General features: G+C 45.9%; 2 protein-coding genes across 5 annotated transcripts in view; one reads left to right on the top strand and one right to left on the bottom strand.

The window, feature by feature from the left end:
* The window catches only part of LOC146178453 (ATPase family AAA domain-containing protein 2-like), a 58,132-nt gene extending 38,829 nt beyond the window's left edge, over window positions 1–19,303 (bottom strand). The window contains exons 1-6 of one of the 4 annotated variants that reach the window (XM_084578280.1): window positions 18,894–19,303; window positions 12,717–12,786; window positions 11,521–11,777; window positions 11,084–11,194; window positions 8,057–8,164; window positions 6,947–7,271 (exon numbers count right to left, since the gene is read on the bottom strand). In XM_084578280.1, the coding sequence (XP_084434406.1) occupies window positions 6,947–7,271; window positions 8,057–8,164; window positions 11,084–11,194; window positions 11,521–11,777; window positions 12,717–12,786; window positions 18,894–18,995 (973 nt within the window). In that variant the 5' untranslated portion in view covers window positions 18,996–19,303. Of the gene's footprint in view, window positions 1–6,946; window positions 7,272–8,056; window positions 8,165–11,083; window positions 11,195–11,520; window positions 11,778–12,716; window positions 12,787–17,766; window positions 17,895–17,952; window positions 18,011–18,893 lie in introns of those variants that run through there. The other 3 variants (XM_084578281.1, XM_084578282.1, XM_084578283.1) reach the window with 3 other exon arrangements.
* Window positions 19,304–19,857: 554 nt separating this feature from the next.
* Window positions 19,858–21,486, top strand: part of LOC146178451 (mitochondrial enolase superfamily member 1-like) — a 31,109-nt gene continuing 29,480 nt past the window's right edge. Inside the window, exons 1-2 of the mRNA XM_084578279.1 lie at window positions 19,858–20,012; window positions 20,757–20,859. Of these exons, the coding sequence (XP_084434405.1) occupies window positions 19,929–20,012; window positions 20,757–20,859 (187 nt within the window). The 5' untranslated portion in view covers window positions 19,858–19,928. The remainder of the gene's footprint in view (window positions 20,013–20,756; window positions 20,860–21,486) is intronic.

Here is a 21,486-nt window from a genome sequence, read left to right as displayed (position 1 = left end):
AATAACTACCTAGAACAGTTTACATCACAGTAATTTTATCTGATAAACACCTGTACAATGGTTGTCAGCATTTGAGATGAAACCGAAGTGAGAACAATGTTTTTTTTTTTTTTTATATTGTTTGGTTTTGTGAAGTGTTTCACTTTGTGGTGCACACTGTTGGGAGGGAAGGGCCTCTTCTCTAAAAGGAAGGTCCTGTTTCACAAAACGGCGCCGTCACGTTTGGAAGATGTTTTACTGCACAGTTCACGAGTTCAAGCATTGCGTTGAAGCGCACAGTGGTGTGAAACTGCGGTCAATTCCAACATTTGCGGTATTTTCGATTATTTTCGAAACTCCCTATGCCGGTTTTCGAATGCGAATATTATAAAAAACATATTCGATTCGTATTCTAAATTTAAAATATTCGCACACCCATACATTGGTGGCCAAGTAACCAACTTTACGATGGCTACAAGAAACTCTATGAATGTGCCAAACGGCAATGCTCAAAGCATAGCTGCACGCGCCTCCGCATCATGACTACTAAAATGGCGCTGCTGTTCTCCGCCGGGTCGATGCTTCCTCAAGAGCATGCCTGAAGTGCCCCTCGATTTCAATGGGCTCACCGGTCGCCGCGACGTTGCGTTGCACGGGTTGACCGCTACGCGGTGCTAACAGATGACTCTCCATGTAGGTTGTAATGGCGTAAATGGCCTCAGTTTCGAAATTATATCCCCCCCCTGGGTGCCCCGTCTGCAAGTCCAGAGATGCTGGAGCCGACATCCACCACCTGCTGTGGGAATGTCCAGCGTTGTAGCCGACGCGGATCAGGCACCTGGTGGCAGCTGGCCTCTCCTCCCATAATCCGTTGTCATATGCCGCTTGGACAGGTACCGCATCATCGTTCACTTCTAGACTTCATTAACATCAGCCAACCTTTATACATTTATTTCTCCATACCTTTCATAACATTCCTTTTATGCCCCGAAACAATAAACATTGCAGAAAAAAAAAAAAAAAGACTATAGTGCGTGGCATTTGATCCTGCCGTTTTATCCTTTTTTTTTTTCTTTTTTTTTTAGGATTTTCCGGCTCAAATTTTGTGTTGCGGATGACAGAAAATGTAGTGGGCGCTTGGCCAACATGCTAAAAACGGTCATAAGTTTCGGTTTCTGAATCTAAAAGCATTGTGTGCACGATGTTCGATTGGTTTAATTGTGCCATTGGCATCTTTTGCCTGCAGCCTGAACAGAATCCTTTGAGCACTTTACGAAGGAAACACGTTAGAAACATCTGATATTGCAGGAGTGCTTTAAATGGCTAGAAATGACTCAGAACAGGTATCTACACTGCATGAATGGTGCATGGATGTATTGTAATTTTGCCAATTAAAGAAGGAGAATAACATATGACATTATATAAAATCCGAAAAAAATCCACGGCATAATTTGGGATCACCTGAGATCTAAGTTCAGCTAGGTGACACGTGGAAAAGAAGCGGCGCGCAATCGATGGAAGTCGGGGACATCGCGGCCAGTAAGCTGATTGCATTGAGAGTGCACGGTCGGCCTGCAAGATGCGCATCATGTTACAGTTGAATCCCGCCACAACGAATACCGCCACAACGAAATTTCCGCGACAACGAATAATTTTTTATTCCCCGCGAGTATCCTATAAGAATTAATGGCCTAAATTTCTCTGCACAACGAACCATTTTTGCAGAGCGTTTCCGCTTCAACGAAATTTTCGCGTTCAAAATCGAAACCGAAACTAGTTTTATTGGCGAGAAGTCCAAGTCAAATCCAAAGCCACATTAAGCATGAAATCACGTGATTGCAGTTCCGCCATTTTGGCTTTGCGTCGTGGTCGCGTTGTTCACTCGCTGCCTTTCTCTTCGACAACGACGAGTTTTCATCCGCAGGACACGATGGCAACGCAAGTGAAAAAACGCAAAACTCTTTCCCTTGAGCAAAAAGCTCAAATAATCGCCCAAGCAGAAAGCGGAAGGAAGAAAGCGGCAATTGCTGAAGACTTCGGAATTCCTGCAAGTTCGCTGTCAACGATTCTAGGCAATAAGGACAGCGTGAGAATGGCACTTGCTTCAGGCACATCCTCGAAGCACAAAAAGGTGACGCGGCCCCTCCATGAAGAGTTGGACAAAGCAGTGCATGCGTGGTTTGTGGAAGCACGAGCCAGCAACGTCCCCCTGTCCGGAAGCATCGTCCAGCAGAAAGCCTTGAACTATGCATGCCTACTTGGCATTGATGATTTTAAAGCCAGCATTGGCTGGCTAAACCGTTTCAAGGCCCGCCATAACATCGTTGGAAAAGTGTTGTGCGGCGAGTCAATGTCAGCAGACGTGGACGGAGCAGCTGCTTGGAAGGCGAGTAACATGGCCGGAATTTTAAGCAACTTCGCGCCTGCAGACATTTACAACGCCGACGAGACCGGGCTATTCTACGAGATGTTGCCGGCTAGGACGCTCGACTTCAAGGGGCAGCGCTGTCACGGCGGCAAACACAGCAAAAAACGCATCACAGTGCTGCTTTGCACAAACATGGATGGCTCGGACAAGCGTCCGCCGTTAGTCATAGGCAAAAGTGCCAAGCCGCGCTGTTTTAAGGGAACTCGTAGCCTACCTGTGCAGTACAAGGCGAACAACAAGTCATGGATGACCCGCGCTATTTTCACCGAGTGGATGATGGCATTCGACCGCGACATGAAGCGGCAGGGCCATAAAGTTTGCTTGCTTTTGGACAATTGTTCAGCGCATCACTCCGACGAAGTCAAGCTCACTAACACGGAGCTGAGGTTTTTCCCTCCCAATTGCACGTCTGTCTTACAGCCTCTCGATCAGGGCGTGATTCTTAGCCTGAAGCGCGCTTACTGCGGGAGGTTAATTCAGCGGCTGCTTTTTAACACTGAAACCGGCCGAGACACGAAGGTGGACTTGTACGTGGCACTGCAGATTATGTCTGCTGCCTGGAGCACACTGGGGCGCTCAGTAATTGTGAACTGTTTCAGGCACGCCGGATTTGCCGAAGGTCGACCCGTACACTCTGCTGGCCTAACACCAGGCGTTACAGACGACGACGAAGAGGCGTCACCGGCTCCGGGGATCGCGGCCGCCTGGAAAACGCTTGGAGAAATAGGAACCGTGCCGCCTAATCTCGAGCTCGACGAATACATCGGCGCTGACGCTTGTGTTGTTGTTCACGAAGATGTGAGTGATGAGCAGATCATAAAAGCTGCCCGGAATGATAAGGACTCTTCCGATGAAGAAGACGACGACGTACAGGAAGCGCCGGCTGCGGCAACCGCCGTACAGGTGATGGACGCTTTTGATGTCATCAGGAATTTCGTTGCTGTCCGAGACGACGATGTTGCAATGGGTTTGCTGACCGAGTGCGAAAATCGCGTGACGGCGTTGCTCGCCGTGAAGCGTAAGCAAACCAAGCTTACAGATTTTTGGCATTAAACGCCTTTGCTGCTGCTTGGGCAATTCTTTCTGCGTTTCACGTCAAATTTTTGCGATAACGAAGTTCCGCGAGAACGAATTTTTTTTCGTGCACCGTGAATTTCGTTATAGCGGGATTCAACTGTCGTTTGTGATGCTGGTGTATGTGTACTACAACCTCGCGGCAGAGCATTGTGAGAGGTGTGCGTGTCGGGTGAAGCTGATCTTGCAGAGCAGCCTGTAGCGTACGTTTCAGGTCCTTTTCTAGCGAGATTTCGTCGGATGGTACCTCCCCAATAAATGAGTGTTTACATATCTAAAACAAAGTCATTCGCCTGTTCTCTACAATTTCCGCGATAAACACAGCTCACAAGGTTCCTGCGAGACGCACACTAGTACAGCGACATTAGAACCCATCAGGTACTGATAGTTTTTCCCACTTACAAAGGAGCTTGCAAGCAAGCACGCGATTTGATAAGTGACAAATGGCTAGCAACTTGCGAAGATGTTCCAGACTTAATTGTGCTCAGAGTGGGCCACAATTTGAGGCGTATGTTCCAGCTCTATTTTTTTTCTGTATGTGTAGGTTCGCTTCAGCCTTAATTCGCATTTGTGAAGTCGAGGCGCATAATTCCTCATCACACCCTATTTTTGGTCAATAAAAGCAGCTGGTAATATTAATTTTGTCTGCCGCATGAGTAAGGCGTGCCTTGATGGACGGGAAGAGGATTTACATGGTCGACTACCTCGTCTACAGCTCAATTATATGCGCGCCATAGAATACTCCTCCCAGCTAAACCGCAGAATCCTTGCAGCTCAATTTTTGCATAGAGATAGCATTTGGTTGGCAGTATTTTTTTAATGCCAAATTTGTTTCGAGTACTTCCCTCATTCAATCAGAAGTCTGATGTTTCTAGCATATGCGGCGGCGGCGAAGCAAGAAGAGTCGCTGCACAACGACACTGCTAGCGCTATCTTGTGCTGTTTGCAACAACTGTGCCACAGAAAAGGAGAAATGAACGTTGTTTAGCGAAAGGTTATTGCAAACAGCCCAAGATGGCGCCACCGGTGAATCGAGAGGGCAGCGGCTTTCTTGTTTCGCCACCGCCGCCGCATACGATAGAAACATCAGACTTCTGAACGAATCAGGAAATTTGGTATTAAAAATACTGCCAACCAAATGCCATCTCTGTGCGAAATGTGAGCTCCAAGGATTGAGCGGCTTAGCTGCGAGAAGCAATATACAGCGTGTATGTAATTGTGCAACGCACTGTACTTGATGCAAGCCACCCACTCAACGGTCTAAAGTCTCTCGCTCGCGCCCGATGACCCAGGTTGAAGAATATAGAGACGGTGCCCACAGGTTAATCATCTTGACATTTTCTTTATGCTGCTGCCGTAAAGGAATTTTGGCGGTACTGCCCTTAGGTATGATGGGCACTGACTAAATATGATTGTTACAAGATCCTTTTACAGCACTGGCTTTCAAGAAAGTGACTTCGCTAGAAATGTAAGCTGCCCAACTGCAGAATAACTCGATATATTGTTCGACTGCCAGTTTCTTTTTCGGATTATCTGCAGCCATCTTTTCCAGAGCTCTAAACCTGCAGGAACTTCATGAAATAAAGTGCCGTGGGCTTCTTCGTTCACCGTACATCTGAAACAGAATGCAACAACCATGCTTTTAACACTTTCCTGTCCGCGCCTATTCCCATCGATAGCCCGCTATCAATGGCTTCACGATTCGAATTTTCCCGCTTTCGAAGCGCTCCTTGACAAGTGGCGGCATCCAGTGGGTAATAGAACAACCTTTTTTTCAATTTTGAGTTCGGTTTTATTTTTTTTTTGCTGCGTCGCACCCGTTCTTACAGCTTCGGAGTGACGTAACCGGCGCTCCTTGCTTGCAAAATGGCATCGACATCGCGCGCTGGCCCGTTTCCACGGATACTTAACGCATCTGAGTGCTCATCTGTGGATGCTAACAGCAATAGTGATGACTCCAAAGACGAATTCAGCTCTTCAGACTCCAGCATCGACAGCGAAACTGCGTCAAGCCGACCAGAAATGTCAACGGCCATGCCCCAGTAAGCTTCGTTTTCTCTTCCGAAAAGTTCCGCTTTTGCTGCGCGCTGACGGGTAGAAATCAGTGTTCTGAAGGTCACAACTGTTATCTGCAGGGTGTCAACGTCATTCGGGCGGGACTACTTGCCGCCGGCAGCACAGAGAGTCCTGCTTTCTCCTAGGAGACAGCCAGGGGTCGACTTTGGCATTGCGCGCCGCAACACCGCACGGCGCTACTCCAGAGCCATCGATATCTGTCTGCTATTCTTCACCACGGAGATCATCAAGATATGCGTGAAAACAAAAAAATATGTGTGGATGCATATTTTGAAAAAACCTTCCTACGGCGAAAAAAACGCATCTTGGCGAGATGTCACTCCAGACGAGATGAAAAAAAGAAAAATGGCTGAGCAACTGCTTGGATTTGATGAGCCACAATCTGGAGACTCCGATGTACGTCCTCTGTTTCCGCCTCATGATCAAACTCAGGGGCTGCAGCACAAGCCCCCAAAAATGGAGAAGTACAAGAGTTGTAAATTATGCTACGAAGAAAGAAAGGTGGAACAGAAAACAAATGTTTTCTGTGAGACATGTGCAGCAAACCTCTGTTTCACGGCAACAAGGAACTGTTTTGCGCGGTGGCACGATAGTCATTTGTCCGTTTTCTTTCCTAACTTGAGTAATACTGTACTTAGAAAGCTAGAATTTGCAGCACTGTTACCTCGGTCCCCGTTCTAAAAAACGCATATCTCAAAATTTTTTTTGTTTTATTTGTGTGAGGAAATTTTGCTGTTTTTATGAAGTGTTTTTAATCTAACTGGAATTTATTTCCGATAATATTTTTTTCATCACCTATGCAATAAAGATGTTAATTGTGCCTAATACCATTGGGAAGAGAATTTCCTCCTCTACAATTTGCTACCATACACTCCTGTACCAAGCAAGTTTTTGTAAAAAAGAAACATTTATGACACCACTCAAAAACCCCTCCTTTTCCCGCGGACAGGAAAGTGTTCATCCGCTTGGTACTTGCTCCAGCAAGTGAAGTCATCGACGTGCCAATAGTTCAGTTGTGACTTCACATGAGTAGTTCTGAACACACTAACATTACGTGTAATCTGAAAATAATCTGTCTGCCATAGAACTGCACGCATTGTTTGGTCTTAAAGTGCTGAATTTCAGATTTTCTGTTCTTAAGTGGAACTTAAGATTTTTCACCAAAGAAAGTTAGGAGCCTTACATGGGACTCTCACGCTCATAGCCATTACTCCTGTGCCCTTCTGTCCCATTCGGACTTCCAAAGACTGTCATGCAACTAGTTCCCTGCTTCTCACAACTGCAATGTTTACTAGCACCTTCCCATGATGCTGCCCGCTACTAGGTCTGTGTTGTAGCAAACACCTTGCTGCTCCAATGCCTTAGCAGCATGTAAAGATGCACACTTACCGACAGGCACCTGGAAACGCTCTGTGATGGGCTTCTTGGGACGGAGGTGGTAGCCATTCATCATGGGAAGCTGTTCCACTTCCTCATTGTCATCAGTGTCGCTGGAGCCAGCCGCCGAGCTTTCACCCTGTTGCTCCAAGTCACAGCCTGCCGCAGCGGCAGCAGCCGCCTCACGTCGACGACCGCGTCGTTCTGCGGCCGCATGCCGGGAGCTCCGCGTACGGAAGAACGGCTGCTCTTCATCAGCCTCCCCAGCCGCTGCAGACATCTGGTGCTGCTGACGCGTCCGCTTCACCCGCGAGTACATGTCGTCCCCAGCAAAAGGCTGCGAGGCAGTTGTGAAAAGCAACGTTGAAGAACCCGTGAATGACTGCCGCGAAACTGCAGCTCTACGCGTCAACTACAGCTCAGCTGTTCCAAAAGAGGGACTCTCTCACCCTGTCACTGCATTCTGCCGGCAGACCGCACAGGCTTGCAAGGCAGTTACAATTAGGAAAACATAACAGACCTTCCCCGGGATAACTGCTATCAGTGAAGTTGCACTGCACACACTGTGACCCCTCCTCTGTCCCAAGAGAGGCGCCTTCAGCACCACTGCTCTACTGCAGCCTTAATTCAAATCTTTGACCACTGCAACTTTTCCTCATGGTGTTCAACATGCTGTGATGATGAGAAAAAGAGTACTCATGACTGCATAATAACACTGTTGCTGTGTGTGCATGTGTGGTGCGAGTGCATTACAACAGGTGGAGCCACTACCTCAGCAGCCAACTGTCACGTGTATGTTATTGTGTGTTGTGCGAGCGAGGACGCTCCAAGAAGGATGTTGTGCATGGCCTGACGCCGGTCTATGTAACCCATCATCCATGTGAATAAACCTTTTGTTGCCAAAAACACAGCTTTCACGGCCAATCGAAAGCTGGTCATTCGTTCTAAGCGGACAGCTGGAAATGTGCTATCCGGAAAGCAAAAGCTCGTCTCAAAACCCCGACAATCGGCACTCCTTTTCTGTCTCAGGCTCAATACTCAGCATTAGAACCTCTGACTGCAGAAAGAGAGCCACAGTGTGCAACACAACACAACATGCCAGCAGCCTAAGGCATCACATACCTGCATTTCAGAGAGTCCAAGACGACGAAGTTCCTTGCTCATGCCCTTTTCGTTGCTTCGCTTTGACTCAAGGCTGTCTTCATTATCCCCATCCAAGGTCTCGGAGTCCTGTGTGGTGACAGCAGTACATCAGAGTATGTATCCAGTGAGGCTAAGCATGCTACAATGAATGCATGTCGCCATAAGAACTGATTTATCTATTATGCCTTATCTATAAACAATCGGTTCCAGATAAACAGATATACACAATCGATGCCTATATGAATATGTGCAACTGGCTCCAAGCCGGCATTCTCCCACATCGACGCAGCCACGAGCTCAGAGATATCGAAGGAAATGCTACCTAGTTTTAATTCTCAGAAAAAAATAATTGACTGTTTATTTCTGTGGCTGTGTAGCTGTCTTTTGGCAGCAAAAGGCACATTTATAGCCATGAAAAAGAGTGGATCATTTTTCCTTAATCACCCATTTCAAGCTCATTACACACTGGTGATGAAAAGGACTCCATGACCGTCAGATGGATATGAATGACACCTTTGTCTTGCTTAGACTTTTAATTCTATTTTTTCTTTAGAAAATTTAACGCAACTGCAGTTCTCCTGTGAAACTGGCTACCAGCATCAATCCACGCAGAGTCAAAGCTCGTTAAAATGAAGTCTGATTTTGAGCAAAAATGCACTAGCTCTATCCGACATTCGTATTAAAAGTAAGCATGCTAATTCCAGTAAACAAATCTGTTAATAAACCCAAGCAAAAAGCACTCTCAAATGGACAGCACAAAGGTACAAAAACGAAAGATTTTTTTAATTCGAAGCTTGGGATAAACATGTGCTCGAGTTTCATTTTGTGTTGGAGGGCAAAATGAACATGTAAACAAAGCCGCTCGTCATGGGCACAAATTTATTTAAAAACCGACACAATCTATGTTTGGCAGTGCACGACAATATTTGAGAGGACAAAATTTTTGACGAAATCAATACAATTCAATGCTTTCTCGACATCAGGCCACAGGTACCTTCTACATGTGGCCCCTTAATTTCCTGGCCACTGGCCTCTCCATTGCTTACAGCTCACTTCTCCCTTTCTGATTTGCTGTGATCACCATTACTTCTGTCGTTTGCAGGAATCAGCTGATAGACAATTTCTTGGCTGGTCAGTTTGGGCACCACAGCCAAGTTGTCATTAGCACAGACAAAGCCCTCAAACGTAACATTTGGAGGTGCCAGCTGACGTGATGACCAGGCCTAACTGTTCTTACGACGCATCTGAAATGAAATGTCTTCAACCTTCTGCCCTGCGTTCAAGATTGCCGGCAAAGTGCTAGGTATAATACCGAAACATGTGGAAACATCCTTTTTTTTTTCTATGCCCATTATCCGCTACGTCAAACAACTTTGTCTTTGACTCAAGTGGAACTGCTTTAAGCTTCTGCGTTAGCATTTTGCGTGACAGACCTGATGGAGTCAACGGAGCACGCAACTATCACAGACAGCAGCATGCACAAGTCAGCAGAGCTGGTGGCAGGGGCCTATGGCATGGCAGGTCAATGATTTGATCACGTGCGGGTCACATGCAGCCGAATATGCTAGTTTCTGTCGCTGCCCTTAGATGGGCGATTCAAATAATCGAAATATTGTTTATGTGTCTTTTTGCCTCCTTTAGACATTTTGAGCTATGTGAATACAAAAAATTAATAAAAATTACAAGACACTTTGGCGACTAAAGTGGTGAAATGCGAAAGCCTGAGTGCCGCATTCCGCTACACATTTGTTGTGAATGTGGCGGTGAATGATGCTTCAAGTAAAGAGGGTGACTACTGTTTCACATTCCTCCCTTGCTTTACGACATGGTACATGTCTACGCGGAGAATTGTGCCAGATATTGCGCCTTTTCTATCCTGTAAATCAATTTGAAATGCCGCTGATGCCTGCTGTACTAACGCCTCCTAGACATCTGGGTCTGCTGCTGTTTGCTGTGTGGTGCGGTGTTTGAGGAAGCAGCAAATGAAAGGGTGCATGAACGCCTGTATCGGACGCCCGGTGGGGTCAGCTTCATATATGCATGAATCGCCTTGTAACGTCATGACCTGCCGTGACGGTACATTGCGCGCCCCTTGTCGAACACAACCAGCATTTCATTAAATGCAATAAAGTTCACCAGCGGTCTAAAATTTGTCTACAGGAAAGGAAAGGCGCAGTATCTGTCACTCGCTGAATCTCGCTACCAATCTCATTGTAGACAAGGGGAATAATGAGCGTTTCACGATCCAGGGCGTGGCGCAGTGGTAAAGCGTTGGGCTGGGGATCCAAGGGATGGAGGTTCGATTCCCCGTTGGGAGACAAGGTTTTAAGTATTGATTCAATGGTGATTGGGCATAAGCCGCCGCAAAAGCGTGACAGTTTTACCGACGACAACGATGAGCCATTAAAGGCTTTCACCTTAATAACAGACTAAGTGTCAAATTTTAAATTTTTCATTTCGTTCTGCAGACAGAACTCCCACAGCAGAAAGCATGGATCTACCATACTTTGATTTCACTTTGCTTTATCCAATAATTCGCTATGTTAGTGTTTCTTGCAATGAGGGTCGAATGTATCCCATACATGGCACTCCCACAGGTGCTATTGCCTTCAATCAACTACTTTCCTTTGGCCTCTACAGCATTAAGGAGGACCTTGCTGCCTTTGGTGCACAAAGTGGCCTTTTGCGACCAGTGCGAAGTGGAGATCCTCACCCTACTTTAGTGGGTTACACTGATGCTGTCTTCAAATTGTCCCCTTATGACTTGGAGCTGAACCATTACTTCACTGACCTCTTGTTCCTCATCCCCCCACTACGAACCCAGGTCTTCCTTAACCAAGAAAGTTTATTCATTTTTCGGCCAACCTCAGCGCACGAAAGTGCCAAAAGCTTAGCATTAGAGCGTGGCAATCAATAAATGCAGGCCCAACTTCCAATTTGTCCTTAGCATCTCTCTAAGAGTCCAAGACACCCGATATTAAGAAGAAGGTGACCACAACTACTCACATTGCCACCAGGAGGCATGCTGTCGTGGTGATGGGTAGCTGAGCTACGCAGGTAGTGGTGGAAAGTGGTCGGATCTTTCTTGCCATGACCGGACTGCTGCCCCGAGGACACCTGGCGTGAAGGTGAGAAACGAGAGCGGTGTCACACTTAACACACACACTCTGTCAAAGGGCATCCCAAATTACAAATACAAAGAACCATATAAACTGGGACTGGACTTTTAGGTATTTATTTCTTTTAACATTCATCACACTTTTCGGTGGGTATTTCAGAACTTAGCAGCAGGACAGTATCAAAAAGCTACACATTCCAAGCATGTTCTCCAAAAGCCAAGTGCATAAAAAAAGCCGTAACCAAGCTCCCGTGGCACTCAAAAGGTGTGCCACAACCCAAGTAACAATGCATTAAACAACAAACGTTCGACTAGCCATGCGCACCTTGACGTATTCAGGCATGCTTGAAGTGAGGATCCAGGACTGGTTGAGGTTGCCATAGATGCACTTGCGACGGCGCGTGCTCCGTCGTACCATGCTGTCGTCATCCTCGTTCATGTCGTCGTCGGTTGAGATGCCTACGTTGTTCGGAGGCGGCGGCCGAGGCGGGACACGCTGCCTCGACGAGGAACCGGAGTGGCGGCCGTTGGGCAGGAGGTGTTCGAGGTGCGACGTCTCCACCGCAGACTGCTTCATACGCACTGCAATAGCAGAAACAGTGCAAGGACCACATTTTGAAGTAGTCACTCTCTACAATGACACCCAAGACATTTTTGAATTAACCCATTCAAGAGGCACCGACTGTGAGTAGTTAGACCACATTTACATGTAGTTGGTTTGGTTTATGGGGTTTAATGTCCCAAAGCAACTCAGGCTATGAGAGACGCCGTAGCGGAGGACTCCGGAAATTTCAACCACCTGGGGTTCTTTAACGTGCACTGACATCGCACACCACACGGGCGCCTTGCTTTTCGCCTCCACCAAAAAGCTGCCGCCGAGGCCGGGATTCGATTCCGCGTCCTTGGGAACAGTAGTCGAGCGCCGTAACCACTGCGCCACCCAGGCGGGGTCCACATTTACATGTAGAGAAACTACTTATGTCGACAGAAGTTGCCCTAATTTCCAAGTGCCAGTTTATTTTGAGTAACCTACACATGTATGCTTGTGCCAGCCAGCACTAAACCCTTGGAAAACAAACCAAAGCCGAGGCACCATGTCAGTGTCAACATATTATCATGATCTATGTGCTAGGGAACACTGGCGAGGCTTCCTTGCGGTGCTCAATGTAGTTCCTGATTGCTTTATGAGACACCCCTTCAGCCTCGCACACAATGATAGGTGGGCACTGTTCATGACGTTTGCAATAAGCTGCTAAGCTATAAGTGGGAACCAAATAGATCAGGTTAAATGGAAATAGAGTCTGGGCATTCATGCAACTATGCCCCTAGACAAGCACCCTTTAATGTTTCGCTGCATACACCATGAAAGACAGTTCAGGCTAGTTCATGGATTTATAGGATTAATGGTGCAAATGCACAAACGAAAATAATTTCACAAATTGTGTTCATAAATTCACAAGCTCTTGCTGTTCTACGAAGAGCACAAATTGTAGCTGGAGTGTGCCACTAAGCAGGGCTTACCTGAAGATTCATCATCTGAGAACTTCAACCTTCGTGTTGACCGCCTTCTGTAGTCATCGTCCACGGACTCCTATAAGAGAAAATGGAAGATGAAATAGGCAACAAAAAAGCAGTACAACCTACCCGTAAGCAGTAAAAGTTTGAAACGGGCATTGAGAGATTTGAAGCACAAAGGTTGACAGACTGGCTGGCAGAATTGCATACGAGGAAGCAAAGGATAATGTGCCTCAACATCAAAGTAAGTTTTGCTCCACACCTCTTCGTGCACTTCAACAACACAAGCAAGACAAAATGGCACTGAACCTGGAAGATGTAAAAAAGTCCATTCACGCTTGGCAGTGCCTCCAGCCAGTTTTATCTCAGTTCAGCTCTCGAAAGCATCGCACGCCCCATTGAGCCGAGGCTTCATTGCCAGGATCCGCAGTGAAAGCACAATTCAATCAATGAGATCAATAAGCCAACCTACTACAATGCCCCACTAGCGGCAGCATCCATTTCAGTATCTGCCAAACTCCACTGCTCACCGCTTTCCCCCCTACTGGAGTGCCCTCTGGTTCACCCTCAACATGATCACTGCACTGCTACGGCTGAACAAACCTCAACAGAGAAGCAAGAGGCCCGACCACAGGGTTTTACCAAGCACAAAAAATAAGACGCCTTCCGTGTCTTTTCATACATCCAGTAACTTAACTTCTCTTGTTAAAAGCATGCACAACTGTCATATGACCTGTAACGAAGTTAGCTCAAAAAACTGTTTCAGAAGAAAAGAGTGGTGGAAGTGCCAAATGAATGGAAAACGCATAGAGAAGTGAACAGAAGGACTACAAAAGTGAAGACATTACACGCACAATGGCAGAGGTGACAAGATTTTTAGCGCCATTACAGCGTACATTTTTTAAATTTCCTTTAAAATAGGCCTGGCTGGCAGTTTATAGAATGAACAAGTCTAAGTTGAAAAATGAAATGCCAACTGCAAATCTTCAAAACAGGTAGACATTCTCACCAACTGTTGCACAACCCAGAAAGATGACAACCTGTTCTGCAGTAACTGCAATGTGCTTGCCTGGCAACTTTCAGACTAACCATATTCAAGCCAACATGCCATGACAGCACTGAAACCAGTACATCGAGACTTGTTAAAGATACGCTCGGGACAAAAGCAGCTAGTGTCGAAAGGTTACTGTGTTCTAATACTAAAGACTCCATTGTCACTTCCACAAGCCAATCGTCGTGGCAACCGGACCAACATGGATCTTTGAGGCTAGGCTACAATGACATTCACTTCCCTGACATTGATCACACAGTCTTTTTCAATCTTCGTGTCACGTGTTTGAACTGAGTGGAGAGAAAGATAGTTGAATCCTATTTTCTCAACAATGAATTATTCTTCCGCTGTTGTAACAAGGCCAACGCAGACACAAATAGCTAAAAATGCAATTCTGATGGCTTGGTTTATAGGGTTGAATGAACCAAAACAACTCGGGCTACGAGGGACGCCGTAGTAGAGGCTGCAGAAAATTCGACCACCTAGGATTCTTAATATGAACTGACATCACGCAAAAGATAGACGCTTTGCTTTTTGCCTCCATCGAAAAGCAGCCGTCGCAACTGGGATTCGATCCGCGTGCTTGGGTTCAGCAGTCGAGTGCACTAACCCCTGAGCCACTGCAGCGGGACACAGTCGATTTTTATGAGAACAAAAACAGCTCGTAGGTGCCAGGTCAAACACAATTAAAATCTTAATACTTCATGCAGTGCGATTAGTACTGCACCATAAACTGCAAAGTCGTGAATTCCTTGGTGTCAAACTCTTTCTACGCCTTCAACAACGAAGTGTGCACATGATGAACCCAATGCTGTCCAGTTCAATCCAATGGCTAAGCAACCCCAGCCATTGATTGCCTGAAACTGTTTTGGACAGCGAAACGAAATGAAAAGCACAAGTAGGTCATATGGAGCTCAAAAGTGACGCATAGCACAAGTGCAATTGTTCCTGTTGCCTTTCTTTTCTGTGCCCTCCATACATTCACTCTCCGTCACCTCGTACCAACGGCAACAGTGCCGACCTGCTTTCTTATTTTCAGTGCTTCCTACTACCACTAAACGAACGTAATGACAAGGTTCTGCTTAGTTTACAAAGGTGCATAATATGACACAGATATCAAAAAGAAAAAAAAAAGGTACAAAAGATACAGTGCCGGGCCAATGCCTCTAATGGTCGTGATGTTTCAACCCCGGCCTTGCCATACTCTGCCCTGGATATTTCATGCAGTACCCCCAACTTATAATGGCACACAAACTGCATCTTGCCGAAAGCAATTAACAATGCCCATTACATTTACAAAAGTAAAAAGAAATCAAACATGAGTTGTCCTTCCATGCTTTTGAGTCATGTCAAGCAAAAAAATATCACAACGCTTTCATTGACTTCCATACTTCCAAAATATGGAGGTACGTACAGGAAAAAGCAGTGCCGATTTGCAGCACAGAAAAAAAGAAACGAGCAAGCAAGGCCACATGCTGAAGTCACAATCGCCAGTCTGAGTTAAATAAGGGTGTGTTCACCCTGCTTCTTCGGAACCGAATCAAATACAAACAGTGCAGTGAACAGCAGCATCAAGTAAGCACCAGGCATGAATAAAATATCTGAATATTCGTTACTAGAGCAAATATCCATACCAAGGAATACTCAGGTAGACAGCGAAAAACTAGAAGTGACACCATGAGTCGGACTTAAGCTGTCGAAGGGAGACAAGCAAGAGAAAGTCGCTAACTCCCATGAATGCCAAGTCTAATGCATTAGAAAATTACCTTCTGCTATTGAAGATGGCAGAGAACAATGACTGTGTTACTTTTAATGGTGCAAGGCCAAATTTGGTCAAGGAGCACCACGTCACAAGGTATTTTTCTTTACTCAAGATCGGGACAAAGAGCCATTTTCTAAGCATTTCATTGTAAGATGCTGGTCCAAAGGAAGGCTTGTACCCACCGTACCAATGATAGGTACACCCTTTGTCAAAAGTTTAGAGCCCGGAGGCCTACTTCTGAGCCATACTGTGAGGGCTCGTAATGCATTTCCAGGTTTCCAAACTTGCTGAAGGCATGATTTTTTGTCCTACCCTCTCCAATGGCTAGGACTTCCACGATTGTTAAAGAAGTCATAATATAGGGCTTAATAGCAAACCCTCTGAGCTCTAAACTTTTGATAAAGGCTGTACCTGGAGGCATTGTCCATCAAAATCCCGCACCTGCCACAAACGAGGCAGATGCTGAAATCACTAGGCTACCAGTGTGGAGACAAATGAGCATCAAATCTTGACAAGAGGGAAGGGAGTTTGAGACGTGGACTCCAATATCGGGCACGATAGCAGGGTTTGCTATCATGTCTGGCTAAACCCTGTTGAATCTTCCCTCACATACAAGTATATGAATGATGCCGCCAAAGGACTATCACACCTCTAAAGATTGTGAGTATATGGATGATGCCGCCAAAAGGATTCTGTCACACCTCTGAAGATTGTGCACAGATAGCTCACAGCAGCATTAGGCAAGCCTTGTTTTTGAAACTCTCATTGAAGAAAAATACACTGTGCCCTACATGAATTTAGTGCCGATTCTCTCAAACTTGAAAATTAATTTAATCTGTTGCGAATACTTTTAACGCACAATACTTGATCCATTCAGCAAAGCAAATAGTGTCAACATTTATTTGCTCACCCCTATAAATAAAAGTGGTGGCACTGTCTATAGACAACATCAGCATATATCACTGCACGCACAAATACCATACAAGGCCTGCACTTACATCGTTCGAATCTCCTTCAGCCATGTTTCAATCACCAATTTAACAGCTTTAGAAAGCCAATCCAGCAGATACACACACAATGCACTAACTTTTTTTTCTCAGCATCTTGTGTTTCCTACATTTTAATCTCAAAGCCCCTTTCTCTGTGTTTTAAACACCTGTAGATTTTTCTGTCTCAGTCTACCTCTGTGTTTTAAACACCTGTAGACTTTTCTGTCTCAGTCTAAACTTGCAAACATTCTTTCAAATGAACAAAATTTCAGCAAGACATGTGTCAGCAGCTAAATTATTTTTTCTCCCTTTTGTGCCCCTGTGGTTATATGCGATAAAAAGACTTTTTTTTTTTTTCATTTTCATCTGTGCAACTGGCACCCGCTGTCCCATCATGAGTGGAGCAATTTCAGCCACCTGCGCCTTGACACAGGGACCGCTCTAAAACAGACATGCTCTCCAACGCAGTGCTAGATAGGCCACCCCACCTGCACATTCGTTGGAGCACACTGCAAGGCCCGTAAGTTGTGCCTCCCTTTGTTTTTTCCACTTCCATCGCACTGAAGTGCATTTTTTTTGTCCCCATCATGAGAGCTTGGTGTGAAAATTCATTTTTAAGTGCAACAGCAAGCTAAACGGTTTAGCTTTGACACTCTGAAGCTAATTATCGAAAAAAAAAATGTTGCCTCCAAATTTAATTTGTATTTTGTTGACAAAAACTTCTTCCAAACAGTATGCACACACTAGCCAAAGCTTAAGCTCTACTTAAGCTGTAGGTGCAGGCTTAAAACAGCTCTGCATCATACTCCAACGCTTGTTTCGCCTGGTGCAACAGTACACTGCATTTGTTGTAGCTACTGCTCAGCCTTCCTTGGCAGTCGCGTGAAAGGAGCTCCAGCAAAGCTCAGGTGAAGCGAAAAAACATGGTTCAGTCAAGCCACACCATGAAACTGGTGGGGCGCTATGAAATGCCGCACGTCAACATGCTATGGCAGGCTGTTAGCCAAGCCAAGCGGCATCGTTTCAGCCAAAACTGCTAGTTAGCAACAGGATAACAAGTAACAGCGGAATGGCTCGATTAAAGAACGGCCCATACAAGTGAGACAAGCGACTAGTCGCCTTTAAGGATAAACAGGAAGAAAAGAAAAAAAGCAGAAGCGTTCTGAAAGGACTGGACTTTTCAGCGCAGAAATCTTAGGGCGCGAATCGCCAAGCGTTTACCGTCGACTGGGAAGACTGCACAAACGCACACACCTTTCTGAAGGTTGAAAAGAAAATGAGGTGCCGCTCCGCCAGCTGTACCAGAACGGCACAGAAGCCCAAGAAAGAACGTATCGAAGCGCACGCTTTCCCAATTTAATCAAACATGCTGCAGCTTTACTTCATTTCGTGTTCGCTACGCCGGTGAAATAGAAGCAAAAAAAAAAAAAAATGATTTACCCGATGTTAACGTTTGGCCTCCACTGACCCCACCGCCCCCAACTAGAGACTGGCGACCACGTGACTCGTAGAAAAAAAAAAAAAAAAAAAAACGCCGCCAGAATCCACCATGTGACTGCTCCGAAAAATGTAAACAGTGGCCGAAGGTGGACCTGCTGCGATCGAAGCGAACGTTAAAAACAGCGATAAATTGACCGATTTGCGTTAAAAAAGCGCCGCCCTCAGCTAAGGCGATCTTAGCTTCTTAAAGAAGGCGGTCATTCGAAGTTTCCGGCCTTGATACACTTTAGCGCCGGGGAGGTTCCCCGCGCGGCCAGCGACGTGACTTCGCCCATCAGGAATGACGAAAGATGCCAACTCACTCAAATCAAACCTACGTTCCCGACCTCCAGACTGCGTTCTCAACAGCGGAGGGCATGAAATTTTACCGATTTAACAGATAAAACGTTCAGGGAACGTTTCCTCGTCGGGAATCCGTGCAAACACAGAGAAATGAGCAAAGAAAAATGGTCGGCAGCGGCTATGGGGCACTCGGTTAGCTGTAACGGCTATTGCAGTAAACACAAATTTAGTACGTGAATTAAATCAATCTTTTGTTGTCACTAATTAAAGGCAATACGAGGACGCGGACAAGAAGCATCGACGCTGAATTTAAGCACAAACCCCACTTTTAGCCGTCTCTACCCGGACCTTTATTACCGCCGGCCTACCGTAGGCATACTGTTTGACCATCCATGAAAAGGGGAACGCCGGATTAACTAGCTCTGAAGCGACGCTAAGCATTAAAACTCGCATTAAGCCTACGCTACGCCCGGAAACAAGTAGTAAAGGCGGAAAGACTCCGTCCTTTGCGGCCAATCGTTAGGGCTAGCGCTGAGGCAGTCTTGACCCGCGTTGTAATACGACCATTGTTCACTTGTGATCACAGACTTCGGACTTACCTCGGAATGCTGCGAGTCGGCGGCTTCGACCCGCGTAGACCTTCGCGTCGAAATCCTGGGCGGCGGCTCCGTCACTGAAGACTTATTTCTAGTCTTCACCATGCTGCCCGCTCTTCAGTATCGCGAGTGAAACATAACAGAGCGCGGCAAAACTTCTAGGCCTAACGGGTGCCGCGGAGTCGACGGCCCACGACAACAACGCGGGGCAAACCTTTCCGCTCGCTCCCTCGACGAATTTGCTGTCCTCGCTGCTCCGTATGCACAACTTCGTCGCGACACACTCTAAAACACCACACTTTCGCCCCGAAAGGCCACCGCGCCGCCCTCACAACACTAACCCGCCACTGAAAGCCTGCCGACCCCCGGTGATCGCGTCCGACTGCTGCCACCTTCGGCTGAAACCGGAGCGCGGGTGGTGTTGAAAATTGGCGCGTTTTCGGAACAATCAGCTGATCACTGCAAAATTAGTTCTAAGGGCGCTAAGAAAAAATGTAATTACGTTGTAGACGCTACGACGTGAGAATTTTATTTCCGTCATATTCACGTTTGAATGTGTGGCGTGAGTCACAATGCAACAATTAAAAATTGGCAGGAAGAAAAAGCAGCCAGCTCGCCGGCCGCGATGGCGGCCTTTCTTGAGTTTTGTTTGTTTTGAGAAACGCACGTTTAACGCCGCAGGTTAACAACACGAAGCTGTTTGCGTCTCTTCCATGCCGTGCAAAAATCTCCCAAGGTCTATTTTGAGTGCCCTGTTGCTAAATAAGCACGCTTCGCGCATTTATCTGCAAGAGGGCCGGAGGCAGCGCATGAAGCTAGCAGACGACATGGTTGTCAAGATGGGGTCGTCCGCTTCTATTTTTTTATTTATTTTTTTTTCGGTACTTGCAACTGTCTTTGCAGAGCTATCGAATGACAACTCCGTAGGGTGTCGTATCTAATCGTGGCCAAAGGCCATTCGCTGAGGTAAGAGTATCAAAGAGCGCCTGCTTGTCGCAGTAGATGCAGTGACACCCGCGAGAGCAGAGTACCGAGAAAATGGTCGCTGGCCGCGTCACCAAGGTGGACGTTCGCGATGTCCGCTTTCCGACATCGCTCGGCTATCACGGCTCCGATGCTATGGTGAGTGCTCGCTTCGTGTCATCATAAAACAGCTGTATGTCTTAGATTTATTTTTCGTCCCTAACAAAGCACTAACTGCCGCTTTGCTAGACAAGCAGTACGGCATATCTGTTGCTATGCGTGCAGACGACGAAAGTCTGTACCGGTTTTCGTCTGCTTCAGGCGCACTGCGCATGGCGGCATCGGTCACAGTTATATGTCAACTAAAACTTGCGTTTTTATTAGTACCTCAGTTAAATCAGTTTGTGTTAAACACAGAAAAATGGCCGATGGATTATGTACTGCAGCTGCTAAAAAAAGAAAAAGCGTTCTGTACATGCGGTCTAAACCCGTTATACCTATTGGCACGGGCAGAGGCATATTGTTTTATATTTTTTTTTTTTTGGGGGGGGGGGGGCAGCCTCACCATAATTTATATGTACACCCTTGCGCAAACGTGGAGACCACGGGGTTTGACAAAACTGCATATCAGCATTTTCTGAAGGTGTACAGGTGATTTCTAAGTTATGCATAGGGTAGGCTAACTAATATGCTTACCATCTTGCCCAAGCATATTTGTCAGGTGCATCTTTTTATACCCAAAAATAATAATTCTAGCTGGTGGCGTGGTCTCTCCACTTTTGCGCAGGGGTGTACATGCGTGTCTGTAACATATCATTCCGTGGGATATTATTTGTGATCCGAACAAATATCGAACTTTCACAAAAAGTCAAAGTATTTGTTTCTTTTTTTTTTTTCAAAAAGCATACAGATCCTGATTACTCCTGCGCTTACGTCGTGATTAGCACTGATACAGATTTTCAAGGCCATGGCTTGACTTTTACCATTGGGAGAGGAACTGAAATAGGTAAGACCGCTTGAAGATGTAATCATCAGATTTAAAAATTGCAAACATTGCTCGTCTGTTTATTTCTAAATTCACATGGTATTTGTAAATAAAATTAAACTATAAATGCGCAGAAGTGTATACCTCACTGAAAAATAAAGTATAAAATTTATACAGGATTTTGTGTACCACCTTCTAAGGCAAAAGCCTTTGGAAAGGCTTTTGCCTTAGAAGGTGGTATACAGAATCCTGTATAAATTTTATACTTTATTTTTCAGTAAGATATACACTTGTGCGCAATTATAGTTTAATTTCATTTACAAATACCATGTGAATTTAGAAATAAACAGACGAGCAATGTTTGCCATCCAGACACGAACATTACCATGAGCCTAGATCTAGGCTCACGGTAATGTTCGTGTCTGTCCACTGGATGTGTCCGCCGCATGAAATTAGAAAAAAAAAATCTGTCTCCGCTGTGAGTCGAAGCACTCTCCCTCCGATCCACAGCCAAGTGCGCTAACCACAACGGCACCACGCCGGCCTCGTGAGAAATCAATTGTAATTCTTGTCTAGCGTGAAGACGATAGCATGGGATGACAATGACGATACAGTTAGTGATGATTATGATGATAGTAGCGATGATAA

Source organism: Amblyomma maculatum, chromosome 9, assembly GCF_055883805.1.
Source record: "Amblyomma maculatum isolate TAMU_Amacu chromosome 9, ASM5588380v1, whole genome shotgun sequence".
NCBI classification, from domain to species: domain Eukaryota; kingdom Metazoa; phylum Arthropoda; class Arachnida; order Ixodida; family Ixodidae; genus Amblyomma; species Amblyomma maculatum.
This window is presented reverse-complemented; position numbering and strand designations above follow the sequence as displayed.